Genomic DNA, 18360 nt, shown 5'->3' with positions numbered 1-18360 from the left:
TGCTCCTATGTACAAGAATATAACTACTATAATACTGCTCCTATGTACAAGAATATAACTACTATAATACTGCTCCTATGTACAGGAATATAACTACTATAATACTGCTCCCTATGTACAAGAATATAACTACTATAATACTGCTCCTATGTACAGGAATATAACTACTATAATACTGCTCCTATGTACAGGAATATAACTACTATAATACTGCTCCTATGTACAGGAATATAACTACTATAATACTGCTCCTATGTACAGGAATATAACTACTATAATACTGCTCCTATGTACAAGAATATAACTACTATAATACTGCTCCTATGTACAAGAATATAACTACTATAATACTGCTCCTATGTACAGGAATATAACTACTATAATACTGCTCCTATGTACAAGAATATAACTACTATAATACTGCTCCTATGTACAGGAATATAACTACTATAATACTGCCCCTATGTACAAGAATATAACTACTATAATACTGCTCCTATGTACAGGAATATAACTACTATAATACTGCTCCTATGTACAAGAATATAACTACTATAATACTGCCCCCTATGTACAAGAATATAACTACTATAATACTGCCCCTATGTACAAGAATATAACTACTATAATACTGCCCCCTATGTACAAGAATATAATTACTATAATACTGCTCCTATGTACAGGAATATAACTACTATAATACTGCTCCTATGTACAAGAATATAACTACTATAATACTGCTCCTATGTACAAGAATATAACTACTATAATACTGCTCCTATGTACAGGAATATAACTACTATAATACTGCTCCTATGTACAAGAATATAACTACTATAATACTGCCCCTATGTACAAGAATATAACTACTATAATACTGCTCCTATGTACAGGAATATAACTACTATAATACTGCTCCTATGTACAAGAATATAACTACTATAATACTGCCCCCTATGTACAAGAATATAACTACTATAATACTGCCCCTATGTACAAGAATATAACTACTATAATACTGCCCCCTATATACAAGAATATAACTACTATAATACTGCCCCTATGTACAAGAATATAACTACTATAATACTGCCCCCTATGTACAAGAATATAACTACTATAATACTGCCCCTATGTACAAGAATATAACTACTATAATACTGCTCCTATGTACAGGAATATAACTACTATAATACTGCTCCTATGACTGCTCTCCTGTACTGCTTTACATTATTACAGGTGTTCCGGTATCTTGCGTGTTTTTCCCTGTGAATGTTACTTATTAATCACACATAGTAACAGTGAGGAGAGCAGAGATCTTTATTGAGCGTCTGTGTGCTTGGCTCTTATAGACAGAGTGCATTCTTATACACAGTGATATATTACATAGCTCTCCCCTTCCCCCAGCGACAATTCTCACTTAAATACCATTATCTACATCACATCCAAACAGAAATCAGATTATGTCGTATTTGCATTGTCACACAGCTGCAATTGTATACCGTTCATGAGTGCAGCAAAACCCCACAGATCTCGCATGTGGCTTTCTCCTGGCTTTTGGGTAATTCCCATTTTTGTACCCATGGCAAAATATGAAGTCAATGATGAAAGTGAAATGAAAATAAATAGAATTTTTTTTTTTTTTGCCACCCCATAAAATATGCCGCCTTAGGTTTGGGCTTGGGAGGCTTCATGGCAAATCTCTGGGTGATGAGTGGGTTGCAGGGATCTGCTGCTTCATGAAGTAAGAAGACACAAAGAAAAGCGATATAAAGTAACTGATAAAGCGACACGATAATTACACAGGGGATACAAACAGAACCTACGCTGGAGAGCGAAACATCCGGACCCCTGACTTTCTGCCTGTTTTTTTTAAGGAAGAATGGGCCATGGTAATAATGGAGATAAAGAAGATAAAGTCTGATCATGTGGAGCACGTCTATGTGGACATGAAGATGGAGCATATAATCCTAGTGTTATTAGTACCGGGTCATAAGCGAGGATGTTAGAAGGTCGTCCTCAATGTTGAGTCAGACATGAAAGACAATTCCCCAAAGCAATATCCATAAAAACTTTGGAGTAAATGGGTGTAGCGTGTGGAAAGCCTGATACCACCCAAAACCATCAATTGGTAAAGGAGATAAAATCATAATTTTCCCCAAGTCTAGATACTGGAGGACCTCAAGGAATTGCCATGGGGAGTCAACCAGTCGTTCTTCACAATGGACTTCTACCTTTGGGTTTGGACAGGCAAAAGGACAGTAAGTATCTCCTTGTCTAGATCTTCTAGGACGCGTGCCGGGATGTGGTAGACGCCACCATATGTGGCCAGCACCACAGGAATATTCCATACGTCCTGAAATATCCACATGTCAGAGCGGTAAGAGGTCGATGAGCTCCAGCTCAGGGAACAATCCTATCAGATTCACTCTTAGAGGACCCCCGAATGCCGTAATGAAGTATAAAACTCTGCCGCAATAACTCAACTCTGGCAGATATCATCTAGAATATACAAATCATCGGTATAAGGCACAACCATTGCTGAGGGTCCGCCGCAATGCAACGCCACAGGTGGTCCAGGCACTGGACGGGAAGACATAATAATCACTAATTGCACTTTGGTGGGTTGAGTTGGTGTAGGTCCAGGCAGTGTGGATAAGGCTTTGACGCTGTCCGGTTTCTACATTGTAGCAGCCTGTGGCCCTCATTACCACGACATTTATATTCCCATGCCAGGAAGGTGCCAGGCTCCATGCCATGTATGCCATGATTGTAGGATTCAAACCCTGGGACACTGATGAATCCCAATCCTTCCATCATGGTCCAGTTTGTATCTCCATGGTATATGTTTGATGTTTTTGGATCACCCTCGATCACCGTTCCAAAGTGCACAAAGAACTTTTAATTTCTATATCACAACTTTTCTACAATTCAAACATTTCTTAAAGTGAACACGTTTAGGTTATAGGTTTGGCGGATAGCAGAAGAAAAGCCTTGTCCTCATTTACTTGGGTGTAAAATGTTAGCTGGAACTCGATGAAACATGACAGGTTAGAGGAGACGTTAAGCTCATCTTGTAATCTGGACATGTGATGGCCGTCTGCAGATCTGAAGGAGACCGCCATCGCCAGCTAAGGCTTCTGTCTAAAACTTTCTTGCACCCGTTCCACCTCACTTCCCAATGACCGTTCAAAGGAGACTCTTCTCCCTCATTTCACAATCATGATTACACTCCATGCTCGATTTTCCAGCGGTCGGCCCTCCACGTGGAGTCACAAGCTCAGTCCTAACGTTGGAGAACAAGTCTACAGCAACCACAAAGTCTCGAAACACAACATTCCTTGAATATCCAAGCTCGAAACCACTCAATGAAGCCATCCACATATTTCCACCATGGGGTAACATCTCACAGTCTTGAAGTAGGTTGAACTTTTTGACCAAAATGATTGACACCTGTCAGATCCATTGAGCTGTGAGGTTGATTCCTACCAGAAGTCCAGAGTATCTGCACCCAAGTTTCCAAAAACAGTTTTAAAGAGATCTAGAATTAATGCGGCAAGCTATGTCAATGATACCTGCATCCGTGTATCCATCATTTCCCATTAGTCATAGCTCCATGCTAATACTACTACTTTAAGGCATTGTGGTTTCTACTGTCCATCCTACGAAGACCCCCGACGGTCTTCAAACCATATGTACGGACATCTGTGATGATGACCCTGGGACAGCTCCATACTGTCTGCTGTCGCAGGTGTTTGTGGCTTGCTGATTGCTCGTTGGGTTGCCGATCATGTGCATGGCATCCATGCCGGAGGACAGGTACTGCCTATCACCAAAAGCAACATTAGAAGGTGAGGAGCAGAGTAAAGTGCCTTGTGGTGCAGTCAGTTTCTCCGGGCTCGCTGCCAGGCGAGGAGAAGCTGGGAAGTTGTATCCATACAGGTTGTAAGGGTTGTGGATGGAGAAGGCATTGTAGGAGCCTTGTTGCATGTGGCTGTTTCCGAACATGTGCGAGGATGAAGCGCTGGAGGAAGGGTTGCCTGTTTGCATCATATACTGAAACTGTGAGGTTGGGTATGAGCCCAGCTGCCCGCTATATGCATCCATCTTGCTGTTGCTTGGCAAGGAGGAAGGAGCCGGCATTCCAGAGATCAAGGTGGAAGTCCTCTGGGACATAAAGGTCTCAGATGGTTGGGTACCAGAAGAGTTCCCTCCCTGAAGCCTGTTGTATCCATTGTCACTCAGACCAGAGTAGCTCTGGAGTGCGGCCATGTTGCTTCTGGCACACGCCGGATACTCTGACAGGTTGAGGTTGCACAGTTGATTTTCCCGGCAGCCAACGTTGAAGGAGTTGGGTGTCAGATGAAAGGTTGGAGGAGAGCAAGATGGAGAGAGGAGGTGAGAGGATGCGGAGGGAGACGGAGTCCCGGTGCTGGAGGTGGTCGGGGATGTCCCTGTGCTGCCACCTGGGAAAGAAACGGAAAGAAGAACATCAATGACCGAAAAATTATCTACACTCGTGCATCATGATATACAGATCCTCCACGCTCATGCTCATCAGTATACAGATCCTCCACGCTCATGCTCATCAGTATACAGATCCTCACCCCTCATGCTCATCAGTATACAGATCCTCCACGCTCATACTCATCAGTATACAGATCCTCCACGCTCATGCTCATCAGTATACAGATCCTCACCCCTCATGCTCATCAGTATACAGATCCTCCACGCTCATACTCATCAGTATACAGATCCTCCACGCTCATACTCATCAGTATACAGATCCTCACCGCTCATACTCATCAGTATACAGATCCTCCACGCTTATACTCATCAGCATACAGATCCTCCACGCTCATGCTCATCAGTATACAGATCCTCCATGCTCATACTCATCAGTATACAGATCCTCCACGCCCATACTCATCAGTATACAGATCCTCCACGCTCATACTCATCAGTATACAGATCCTCCATGCTCATACTCATCAGTATACAGATCCTCCACGCTCATACTCATCAGTATACAGATCCTCCACGCCCATACTCATCAGTATACAGATCTTCCACGCTCATACTCATCAGTATACAGATCCTCCATGCTCATACTCATCAGTATACAGATCCTCCACGCTCATACTCATCAGTATACAGATCTTCCACGCTCATACTCATCAGTATACAGATCCTCCACGCTCATACTCATCAGTATACAGATCTTCCACGCTCATACTCATCAGTATACAGATCTTCCACGCTCATACTCATCAGTATACAGATCCTCCACGCTCATACTCATCAGTATACAGATCTTCCACGCTCATACTCATCAGTATACAGATCCTCCACGCTCATACACATCAGTATACAGATCCTCCACGCTCATACTCATCAGTATACAGATCTTCCACGCTCATACTCATCAGTATACAGATCCTCCACGCTCATACTCATCAGTATACAGATCCTCCACGCTCAAGCTCATCAGTATACAGATCCTCCATGCTTATACTCATCAGTATACAGATCCTCCACGCTCATACTCATCAGTATACAGATCCTCCACGCTCATACTCATCAGTATACAGATCCTCCACGCTCATACTCATCAGTATACAGATCCTCCACGCTCATACTCATCAGTATACAGATCCTCCACGCTCATACACATCAGTATACAGATCCTCCACGCTCATACTCATCAGTATACAGATCTTCCACGCTCATACTCATCAGTATACAGATCCTCCATGCTCATACTCATCAGTATACAGATCCTCCACGCTCATACTCATCAGTATACAGATCCTCCACGCTCATACTCATCAGTATACAGATCTTCCACGCTCATACTCATCAGTATACAGATCGTCCACGCTCATACTCATCAGTATACAGATCCTCACCGCTCATACACATCAGTATACAGATTCTCCACGCTCATACTCATCAGTATACAGATCCTCCACGCTCATACTCATCAGTATACAGATCCTCACCGCTCATACTCATCAGTATACAGATCCTCCACGCTTATACTCATCAGCATACAGATCCTCCACGCTCATACTCATCAGTATACAGATCCTCCACGCTCATACTCATCAGCATACAGATCTTCCACGCTCATACTCATCAGTATACAGATCCTCCACGCTCATACTCATCAGTATACAGATCCTCCACGCTCATACTCATCAGTATACAGATCTTCCACGCTCATACTCATCAGTATACAGATCCTCCACGCTCATACTCATCAGTATACAGATCTTCCACGCTCATACTCATCAGTATACAGATCCTCCACGCTCATACTCATCAGTATACAGATCTTCCACGCTCATACTCATCAGTATATAGATCCTCCACGCTCATACACATCAGTATACAGATCCTCCACGCTCATACTCATCAGTATACAGATCCTCCACGCTCATACTCATCAGTATACAGATCTTCCACGCTCATACTCATCAGTATACAGATCCTCCACGCTCATACTCATCAGTATACAGATCCTCCACGCTCATACTCATCAGTATACAGATCTTCCACGCTCATACTCATCAGTATACAGATCCTCCACGCTCATACACATCAGTATACAGATCCTCCACGCTCATACACATCAGTATACAGATCCTCCATGCTCATACTCATCAGTATACAGATCCTCCACGCTCATACTCATCAGTATACAGATCCTCCACGCTCATACTCATCAGTATACAGATCCTCCACGCCCATACTCATCAGTATACAGATCCTCCACGCCCATACTCATCAGTATACAGATCTTCCACGCTCATACTCATCAGTATACAGATCCTCCACGCCCATACTCATCAGTATACAGATCCTCCACGCTCATACTCATCAGTATACAGATCCTCCACGCCCATACTCATCAGTATACAGATCCTCCATGCTCATACTCATCAGTATACAGATCCTCCACGCTCATACTCATCAGTATACAGATCCTCCACGCTCATACTCATCAGTATACAGATCTTCCACGCTCATACTCATCAGTATACAGATCCTCCACGCTCATACACATCAGTATACAGATCCTCCACGCTCATACACATCAGTATACAGATCCTCCATGCTCATACTCATCAGTATACAGATCCTCCACGCTCATACTCATCAGTATACAGATCCTCCACGCTCATACTCATCAGTATACAGATCCTCCACGCTCATACTCATCAGTATACAGATCCTCCACGCCCATACTCATCAGTATACAGATCTTCCACGCTCATACTCATCAGTATACAGATCCTCCACGCCCATACTCATCAGTATACAGATCCTCCACGCTCATACTCATCAGTATACAGGTCCTCCACGCCCATACTCATCAGTATACAGATCCTCCACGCCCATACTCATCAGTATACAGATCCTCCACGCCCATACTCATCAGTATACAGATCCTCCACGCTCATACTCATCAGTATACAGATCCTCCACGCCCATACTCATCAGTATACAGATCCTCCACGCCCATACTCATCAGTATACAGATCCTCCACGCCCATACTCATCAGTATACAGATCCTCCACGCTCATACACATCAGTATACAGATCCTCCACGCTCATACTCATCAGTATACAGATCCTCCACGCCCATACTCATCAGTATACAGATCCTCCACGCCCATACTCATCCTCCCGTCTCTTATATACATTATATGACTCGTTATTCTTTTCGAGCATTGAACCAGACACCGCTGCACACGTTTCATATTAATGTTAATCCCGGTGATTGCTGTGATGTCTGACCTGCTGCCAGTCAGGAGATCACAGAGATGGATGCCAGGCCGGTCTCGGCCCATGTGATACTCAGCCGCTACCACCGCTAATTACCCCCTACTGAACATCGAAGTAATGACTACCGGGGTCCACGTCCACCTGACCATGAAGGTCACCGCCAGCGTAACTCAAGGGAGCCAATGAGCAACATGTTAACACTTAACCTGCTGGTGTACTGATGGGGTCCTGTACCCCCCCAAAGGAGATCATTAAACACAATCTCACCACCCAAAGCAAATGGTATTCAGCCAACCCTGACTGCCCCCCTCTCTCCAGGACCCCCGGTCACATGATCTGTCTCTGTTGTACGTCTACCCCGGCCGTCCATGTGTCATGTCCAGCTGTGACAATCACCTATTGCCCGTACAAAACCTTGTGACGGATATTTGGTTATCGATCTCTGTGGGGGAAATATGCCGGCTATTAAGAAGAATGAGCGTCCATATAATTCACGGGTGGGCTAGGGTGGTCAGAGCTGGAGCCAGAGGCACGCTCTTCATTATGACCCCTAGGACCTGGTGGTTAGTGGACTCCCCCTCTATAATGTCTGGACGCCCTATAGGAGCTGTGGACGGGGTATATTATTAGTGATACATGGCGGGTTTCTCTACAGCTGAGCCTCATTCACTTTAATAATGATGAGCTGCAATACTACCCACAACCTGTGGACGGGGGGGGGGGCGCTGTTTCTGGAATAAGACATTATGTTAATCCTAAATTTTGTTTGCAAAAGTCACTGACGTCTTGTTAGAAATCCTAGGGAGGCAATCAGGGTCCAAAAAGTCAGAAAACTGTCCAAAAGTCTATAAGACACAGACACCAAGCTCTTGGGGGGGTCTTCGCTGAAGGAAACCCACCAGTCCTTGGTGATCGTCTTGGAGGATTTTCAGGATGTAATGAGTTATTACGCCCCGGCCCGCGTCTCTTCCACTAATGCGATTAATGTGATGCAACGTGCGGCTGATCCGCAGCCAGGAATTATCATAAACTTCTGGGTGGATAATCGGAGAGAAATGTCGTTGTCATCACCTCCATAGCTTTATTCCTCGGAGCGGTTTTTTTTTCATCTTTAAGTAAAACCACTGGTACAGAACCTCAGCTGCTCAACACATGAAAGATGAAAACTCCGCGCTGCCCCCCAAACAAGTGTAAGTTCTCGGGGTCTGGACAGAGGCTGGACTCACCTTGCTGCTTCTGCATGGTCGTAAAATCTTCAAAGGTAAGAGTGCGGACTGGTGGCCTCCAGAATGCGTACGTCTCCATGATCGCCTCCAGGCCCGTCCTAAAAAATCAGAGGAGCAATTAGGTAAATGGAAGACAGGATCCATTTTTATAACACTCAATAAAAGTGCAGAGCAGATCTCCTGAAAACCTGCGAAGGAGAGCCGGCGCTCCACCCTGCAGACTGCGCGCTTCATAGGCTGCAAACCACCCTCTGATCTGTGCCGCATCCCCCCCCCGGGACCCTTCTCCAGAACAGTTCACCACTTTTGGACTTTTGATATAAATGTATTTAACAATCGGAGTCTTGGACGACATTGACCTCAGACCTCCATCAATTCGCCATTGCCCCATGATGGCTACCGACCTCCATCTTGCACCTCGTTACATGCATTTCATGGGCACCTTAAGAAGGTTGTTCTGCTTCTACTTCTCGGGTCCACAAAATATGTGTAGTGGGAGCATGGAGGGAGAAGAGACTGGAAATTGGGGTCTGTGCATTTACATTATTGTGAAATAAAGGGCACCATGGTGGGAACCAGGTTTGCCCATTTGTACCCTACATACAGCCCTCACAGTGACTGGCGGGTAACGGGTTGGTAGTAAATACAGGAGGATTTGGGCCTCTTGTATTCTGAGCAATGCTGCTTAGCTCTTTTTCCCTGACAGCAGACATCTGAGGAAAGAAGGATCAGCCATGTTGAATTTTTTTCATGCCCAATCCTTTAGGCTCAGGAAATATAAGCCACCACCAGAGGTTCTTGGCACCATCTTACTCCTCTCTCCCCATTCAGAACATATGCACGCTTGGCCATACATGTTTATGGTGGTGCCAGGAGGTGTAGTTGTTGGCCAAACAAGCTCTCGGCTTTAGTTTTCTAAAACATACATCCTACCTAACTCATGTCATGAAGTGTATAAAGTGTGGGCTTCACCTTTATCCAGGAATCAATTTTGCACTTATTTGTTTAGCAACTATCTTGTGATAACCTGGATAACTTCATAAGGGCCCGTTCACACTGTGTTTTGAAGTGCGTTCATGTCTCCATCACAGAAATACAGGAATCAGACATGCCCCTCATAGAGTCATTGACTTGAAGTGGGAAACGTGAAGCTCCGTTTGAGCACCTTTCCGGCACAGTCCGTCCTTTGAGAAGCATTTCATACCTCGGACTCCATTTTCCTTAGGCAATGCCATGGCTTTGTCAGGGGCAGATCTAAATCCTACTTATCCAGATTCAGACCGAAACCTCTGATGAAGAAGCCGAAATTGGGGGCTATGTAATAGATCAATCGCATGGATCTCAGAAAGATCCGAGGGCTCCAAACCTCAGGACAATGATTGGGATATAAAAGGCCAATGGAGAATAAGAAAACCCATTGGGTGGATGGTCATTGAGGAAGCTATGGACTTCAAAAAGGCCAATGTAGAATAAGAAAACCCATTGTGTGGATGGTCATTGAGGAAGCTATGGACCTCAAAAAGGCCAATGTAGAATAAGAAAACCCATTGGGTGGATGGTCATTGAGGAAGCTATGGACCTGAAAAAGGCCAATGTAGAATAAGAAAACCCATTGGGTGGATGGTCATTGAGGAAGCTATGGACCTCAAAAAGGCCAATGTAGAATAAGAAAACCCATTGGGTGGATGGTCATTGAAGAAGCTATGGACCTCAAAAAGGCCAATGTAGAATAAGAAAACCCATTGGGTGGATGGTCATTGAGGAAGCTATGGACCTCAAAAAGGACAATGTAGAATAAGAAAACCCATTGGGTGGATGGTCATTGAGGAAGCTATGGACCTCAAATGAAAGGAGAGGATCTAGGAACCAATATTAATTGGTCACCCCTCTCCATAAAGTTTCTCAACAAGCTGACTCCATGTCTTCTCCTACAATATGTGAAAGGTAACCACTTTTTTGCCATCTCCTAGGATATGACCACGACTATTGTTGCGTTCTTGGAGCTTTCTGATCTGTAATTAAGAACATAGAAGAACTGTGCACTAGGACCTGGTCCCGCTTTTGCACTGTCAGAGTCAGCTTCGTGAAAATGTGACGATAAGTGGCTTGAACGGCTCTTGTGCCAGACGTTGGAGCAGGACCGACCTTACATACGTGCCTTTGTGTCGAACACAAATGAAAACCAAAGCAAAGCTATTTGAGGGTCTGCTCCTTGGATCGCTCTACATTTGGATCCATTTAAAGAGAGTTTTGTACTTTTAATAGGTATGAAAAATTTGATGTATCTTTTCATCTTTCTTTCCCTTGTCTTAGCGCTCCACATTTTTAATATCGAGCAATAAATCAAACTGTTGTATTGTATGGAAAATGGAACAAGATGTTTTGCATATCTGGATAATGGGATCCACATGGTCTGTGCTGTGTCAGCTACGTCACCAGCATGGAGCAGAGGAAGGTAAGAGATGTCTTAGGGAAGATGACTGATATCTCCATGATCCAGTTATGTGTCATAGGTGATGGACAGATGAGCATTCGAGAGGAAAATCAGATAATGGAAAGTCAGAAGAAGAACCAGTAACATCTTGAAGTAGTTGACGAAAGCCACAAGTTGAGCAGTGTCACATAAGGTTGGCCAAACCCAGTGAGATTGCTCCAAGAATCAAGCAAAAAAATCAGGACGCACGTACATCGGCTGTCAGAAAGTTTTCCAATTTGGCCACAGATGTGAGACCAAGTTGGAAAAGATATGGTTGTTTTGTGGTCAACCAATGGTCAGGTCTCCTCACACATCTGAAGGGCTTAGTGGAAGATGACTGGGAGTATGAAGAAATATGGGTCTGTTATGAATCTTCTGGACTTTATCTGACTTCATTCATATTCCCTCATTAGTATGGAGATTTGTGGAAGTCAGACATAGGACCTGTAAAACATCTGCCGGACAGTACCGGGTTTGTGGATCATGGGACAATGTTACTTTGGATCTACGTACAACATAGAAGGATTGGGTCAATGCGTCTTTATAACTGGCAACCAAATGTTTGGTAGGATTAGGGGCTGAAGAGGAAGATGAAGGTCAGTAGGACGGGTTAAGAGTGTTGATAGGAAAAAGGGTAAAAGAAGGAAGAATAAAAAAAACAGCTACTGAAGTTAGCAGATACATACACAACAACGTATGGACAGAAGTCAGCCGAATGGACACATTGTAAGGATCTCAAGGAAAGACCAAAACAAAATGATAAAGAAGCAAAATGAAATGAGACTGAATATTACGGTAAGGTAAAGGCAAGGCCACATGAACGTAGATAGATGAAGGTCACTCGAGTAAGTTGCGAGGAGACCTATGAAGAGAGTAGGAGAGGTGAAGGTTACTTGTGAGGAACTAGATGAAGGTCATTTGAGTAGGGTAAATCAAAGGTCGCTTGGGATTATGGTTGGGTGAAGATCACTCAAGTAGAGTACATTGAGGGTCACTTGAGTTTAGGATATGGAGAAGAATAAGAGATGAAGGTCACTGAAGAGGAACGAGATGAAGGTCACTGAAGAGGAACGAGATGAAGGTCACTGAAGAGGAACGAGATGAAGGTCACTGAAGAGGAACGAGATGAAGGTCACTGAAGAGGAACGAGATGAAGGTCACTGAAGAGGAACGAGATGAAGGTCACTACTGTATCATATAGAAGGTCACTTGGTAGTAGAGTAAGGTGAAGCTCACATAAAAGAAGATAGGTAAGGATCACCTAAGAGTGGGGTAAATTAAAAGCGACTTGGGAGTAAGGTAAGAAGGTTTGTTGCAAGGAGATGGGTCGGAATCATCTAAGACTTTTGTAAGGACAAAGGGTCCTTGAGAGGAACTAGATGATGTCCACTTAAGAAGAGATAAATGATGATTACTTATAAGATTTATCAGCCACAAAACAGGATGGAGGAAATAAAGAACTAGAGTGGCCAGAAAAGCAAACTCATCTGATGATGTGTTGACCGAATTACATCCAACCAGCCTCTTAGAGGACAAATGACCAGAATGAAACTTAATCCCATTCTGGATATATTATGACGAGACAATAAAAAGTCAACAACAAAAAAAATAGAGTATATGTCCAGAGGAAGGTCTAAAGTCCCACTCCAAGAACTCAGGAACATGACGTTGGGATGACTGAAGACCAACAAAGAGATATGATTACTGCCAGTGGACTCAATGGCTTAATAATGATTGTGATCATCAATAAATGAGGGTCCTGAAACCGAGACTCTCCACTTAACTATAAATCCCCCAATAAAGGTATCTGAAAATGGCTTCACCTTGGACACAAAACACAAAGTAGCCTGAAATCAGATAAAGTATTTACAAAGTTACTTTGACATCTATGAAGAGATCAACTGTTGTAAAAGTGGAAATTTCCTTTAAGTTCCCCCGGCTTTTGTATTGCAGCCCCTCATCCATCTCCAGACAATACAGAAACGCATGTGATTATAGGAAAAGGTGTTAAAAAAATAAAGTCTTTGTTACATCTCATTGTGACAACCTGAGAATGATTCCTGGACTTTATAGCCGCCATTCATGTCTATGTTGAGTATCAATAGAAATTAGCCATCTGTTACGGCCTGGCCATACCTCCTAATCCCCTGTTATTAAGACATGTATTACAGCGCTGCCCAACATCTCAGGCAAATCCCAACCTTCCAGATTTATCAGTATTCACCTCTCCCAGTAATCGGCTTTATTGTGTGAGTATTTGCAGGCCAGACCACTCTTCTACTGCAGATACTTTGAGTTATTTTCAGAGCGCTGCAGGCAATTAAAGTGGGATTTTATAGACTGCCGGTCCTGCGCCACATACTCTGGATCCCATCTCCCGGAAGAAGGAGAAATCTAACATGACAAGGTCTGGCTTTAACTATTTTTAACCTGCTCTGCAGATAATGGAGCCAACGTGAAAGCCGGGACGTGTAAAGCTGAGGTCTCCATAATGACTAATAAGAGGACTAATATATGAGATCTCAGGCTCCGATGATGAAGACTAATATCACAAGCACAGTTCTCAGCAATGATCAGACGGCCGTCAACCAGAAGATTACCAAATCCTCTGACACAAGAAATGTATTACGTGGATGGTCTGGTATAGAAGGGTTTATATGGATGCACTGGTCTACATGGGAGGTCTATGGTGTATATAGATGGACTGGTCTTCTATGGCTTTCATGAATGATCCAGCATACAAGAGAGGTCTAGGGTTTACAAGGATGGAGTGGTCTACAATGGAGGTCTATGGCTTATATGGATGGACTGGTCTACAATGGAGGTCTAGGGTTTATGTGGATGAACCAGTCTACAATGGAGGGCTAGGGTTTATGTGGATGAACTGGTCTACAATGGAGGTCTATGGCTTACATGGATGAACCAGTCTACAATGGAGGTCTAGGGTTTATGTGGATGGACTGGTCTACAATGGAGGTCTATGGCTTACATGCATGGACCAGTCTGCAAGAGTGGTTTAAGGTTTATTTGGATGAACTGTTCTACAATGGATGTCTATGGCTTACATAGATGGACCCGTTTCCAGTGGTAGTCTATGGCTTATTTGGATGGACCGGTCTGCAATGAACGTCTATGGCTTACATAGATGAACCAGTCTACAATGGAGGTCTAGGGTTTATGTGGATGAACTGCTCTACAATGGAGGTTTAGGGTTTAAGTTTATATGGATGAACTGGACTATGGCTTACATGGATGGAACAGTCTGCAAGAGTGATCTAGGGTTTATTTGGATGAATTGATCTACAATGGATGTCTATGACTTATATTGATGGACCAGTCTACAGTAAAGGTCTATAGCTTACATGGATGGACCTGTCTTCAATGGAAGTCTATGGCTTACATGTATGGACCTGTCTACAAGAGAGGCCTAGGGTTTACATAGATGGACTGGCTTACAATGGCGGTCTATGGCTTACATGGATGGACTGGTCTACAAGAGAGGTCTAGGGTTTACATGGATGGACTGGTCTACGGCTTACATGCATGGACTAGTCTACAAGAATGGTTTAAGGTTGATTTGAATGAACTGTTCTACAATAGATGTCTATGGCTTACATGGATGGACGGGTTTACAGTAGTGGGCTACGGCTTATTTGGATGGACTGGTCTGCAATGAAGGTCTATGGCTTACATAGATGAACCAGTCTACAATGGAGGTCAAGAGTTTATGTGGATGAATTGGTCTACAATGGAGGTCTATGGCTTACATATATGGACCTGTCCACAAGAGAGGTTTAGGTTTTACATGGATGTACTGGCTTACAATGGAGGTCTATGACTTACATGGATGGACAGGTCTACACTGGAGGTCTAGGGTTTATGTGGATGAACTGGTCTACAGTTGAGGTCTATGGCTTACATGTATGGACCAGTCTACAAGAAAGGTCTAGGGTTTACATGGATGGACTGGTCTACAATGCAGATCTATGGTTTACATGCATGGACTAGTCTACAAGAGTGGTTTAGGGTTGATTTGAATGAACTGTTCTACAATAGATGTCTATGGCTTATTTGGATGGACTGGTCTGCAATGAAGGTCTATGGCTTACATAGATGAACCAGTCTACAATGGAGGTCTAGGGTTTATGTGGATGAACTGGTCTACAATGGAGGTTTAGGGTTTAGGTTTATATGGATTAACCGGTCTACAATGGAGATCTATGGCTTACATGTATGGACCAGTCTACAAGAGTGGTCTAGGGTTTATTTGGATGAACTGGTCTACAATGGAGGTCTATGACTTATATGGATGGACCTGTCTTCAATGGAGGTCTATGGCTTACATGTATAGACCTGTCCACAAGAGAGGTCTAGAGTTTACATGGATGGACTGGCTTACAATGGAGGTCTATGGCTTACATGGATGGACAGGTCTACAGTGGAGGTCTATGGCTTACATGGATGGACCAGTCTACAATGGAAGTCTATGGTTTATGTGGATGAACTGGTCTACAATTGAGGTCTATGCTTACATATATGGACCGGTCTACAAGAGAGGTCTAGGGTTATCATGGATGGACTGGTATACAATAGAGATATATGGCTTACATGCATGGACCAGTCCACAAGAGTGGTTTAGGGTTTATTTGGGTGAACTGTTCTACAATGGATGTCTATGGCTTACATGGATGGACCGGTTTACAGTGGTGGTCTATGGCTTTTTTTGATGGACCAGTCTGCAATGAACGTCTATGGCTTACATAGATGAACCAGTCTACAATGGCAGTCTAGGATTTATATGGATGAACTGGTCTAGAATGGAGGTTTAGGGTTTAGGTTTATATGGATGAACTGGTCCACAATGGAGGTCTATGGCTTACATGGGAAGACTGGTCTACAATGGAGATTTATGGCTTACATGTATGGATCAGTCTACAAGAGTGGAGTCTACAAGAGTGGTCTAAAATCGAGGTCTATGACTTATATTGATGGACCAGTCTACAGTGAAGGTCTATGACTTACATGGATGTGTGGCGCCCCAGCAGGTTCAGTCGCCACAGAGGTACTGCATCTCACCCAGAGGTGTGGTATCTCACTCTCAGGTAAGGAAGGAGTGCTGCCCGGGACCATAACACTTGCATCCAACACTACACTACTCCAGACCAGCAGGAGGGGCAAGATGCGTCGCTTTCCTGCTGAGCCCTGTCCCTGGCTGGAGTGGGGGGAACCATGTAGTGGGTATGGGTGGAGGAAGTAAATCAGGGGAGCACTTGTTAGGAATAGTATAAAGAGAGAGGCCATCTTGAAAGGACAGTTCAGTCTGAGAGGACAGCGAGAGGAGCAGGAGCTCTGTAGGATCTCTTCTCTGGAGGAGGGCCTAGCCAGAGAGGCCCAAGATTGAAGAGAGAGAGAGAGGAGCAGGAAAGGCTCCAGGAATGTGGAAGGGATCCCAGGGGTACGGGCAGTGCTGGAGGCCACCCGTATGCCCGAATCTACCAGGAGGTGGAGGGGTCAGGTCGCACAGAGGGGACCGGTCCCTATACTAGCAGAGTTCTTTAAGCCTCAACTAGGAAACCGGAGGCTGCAGTATTTCAGGTACTGCAGCCACAATCCACATCTGTCTCACCAAGAAGGTGGCCATAGAGGACCCAGGGGACAGAGAAGATGTCAACCGACAAGGTCCGTGGTCACTGGATTGGGACACTAGGTGTGAGGTGCAGGGAAACGGCCAGAAGGAACACACAGAAGGGGGTCCCGTTACGTACTTCGGAGAGACCTGGGAGTTTGCTGAACCCCTCCCTGAGTAAGCACTGGACGCCGTGGGAAGTTACTCTAGTACTGGTAACTGGAAGTCTAAGAAACTGTGAGTAAACCCTGAGGACTGCACCTTACTGTCTCTGTGATTATTAACTGCGCCATCCTCTGCACTACAACATAACAGCAACATCTACACTGCCCTGGAGCTAAGCTCTACCTGTGGAGAGCTGAACCAACTCTGCTGCATTCACACCAGCTCCAGAGGACCTGCTCTGCAGCGGCGGCTCCCTTTAGCCGCGTACCACAGGTGGCGTCACGAACTGTATACAAGAACTATAAATCCCCTGTAAATAATTCCCCTTTGATTGACCGCCCTGGGTCACGGACCGGGTCACCGCCACTGTGACATCTCCCCTAGAAACGACCGGCCCGGCATCGAGTACCCCACGGCCCAGGGGGGGGCGTCAGATGGACCTGTCTACAATGGAGGTCTGTGGCTTACATGTATTGAACTGTCTACAAGAGAGGTCTATGGTTTACATAGATAGACTGGCCTACAATCGAGGTCTACAATGGAGATCTATGGCTTACATGGATGGACTGGTCTACAGTGACGGTCTATGGCTTACATGGATGGACATGTCTACAATGGAGGTCTATGGCTTATATGTATTATTATTTATTATTATAGCACCATTTATTCCATGGCACTTTACATGTGAAAGGGGTGTACAAAGCACAAGCAATTCCAATAATTTTGAACAATACAAGTCAGCTATTGGTACAGGAGGAGAGAGGACCCTGCCCGTGAGGGCTCACAGTCTACAAGCGATGGGTGAGGATGCAGTAGGTGAGGGTAGAGCTGGTCGTGGAGCGAGGACCCTGCCCGCGAGGGCTCACAGTCTACAAGGGATGGGTGAGGATACAGTAGGTGAGGGCAGAGCTGGTCGTGCAGCGGTATTGGTGGAGTGGTGGTTATTGCAGGTTGTAGGCTTGTTGGAAGAGGTGGGTCTTCAGGTTCCTTTTGAAGGTTTCCATGGTAGGCGAGAGTCTGATGTGTTGGGGTAGAGAGTTCCAGAGTAGGAGGGAAGCACCGGAGAAATCTTGTA

The 18360-nt window shown here is 44.5% G+C and overlaps 1 protein-coding gene across 1 annotated transcript in view; it reads right to left on the bottom strand.

The window, feature by feature from the left end:
- Positions 1–1604: 1604 nt before the first annotated feature.
- The window catches only part of TBX15 (T-box transcription factor 15), a 254098-nt gene continuing 237342 nt past the window's right edge, over positions 1605–18360 (bottom strand). Inside the window, exons 7-8 of the mRNA XM_073668732.1 lie at positions 9019–9116; positions 1605–4466 (exon numbers count right to left, since the gene is read on the bottom strand). Of these exons, the coding sequence (XP_073524833.1) occupies positions 3685–4466; positions 9019–9116 (880 nt within the window). The 3' untranslated portion in view covers positions 1605–3684. The remainder of the gene's footprint in view (positions 4467–9018; positions 9117–18360) is intronic.

Source organism: Phyllobates terribilis, unplaced genomic scaffold, assembly GCF_046119375.1.
Source record: "Phyllobates terribilis strain yellow unplaced genomic scaffold, ASM4611937v1 Scaffold_2__4_contigs__length_985480577, whole genome shotgun sequence".
Taxonomy (NCBI): Eukaryota; Metazoa; Chordata; class Amphibia; order Anura; family Dendrobatidae; genus Phyllobates; species Phyllobates terribilis.
This window is presented reverse-complemented; position numbering and strand designations above follow the sequence as displayed.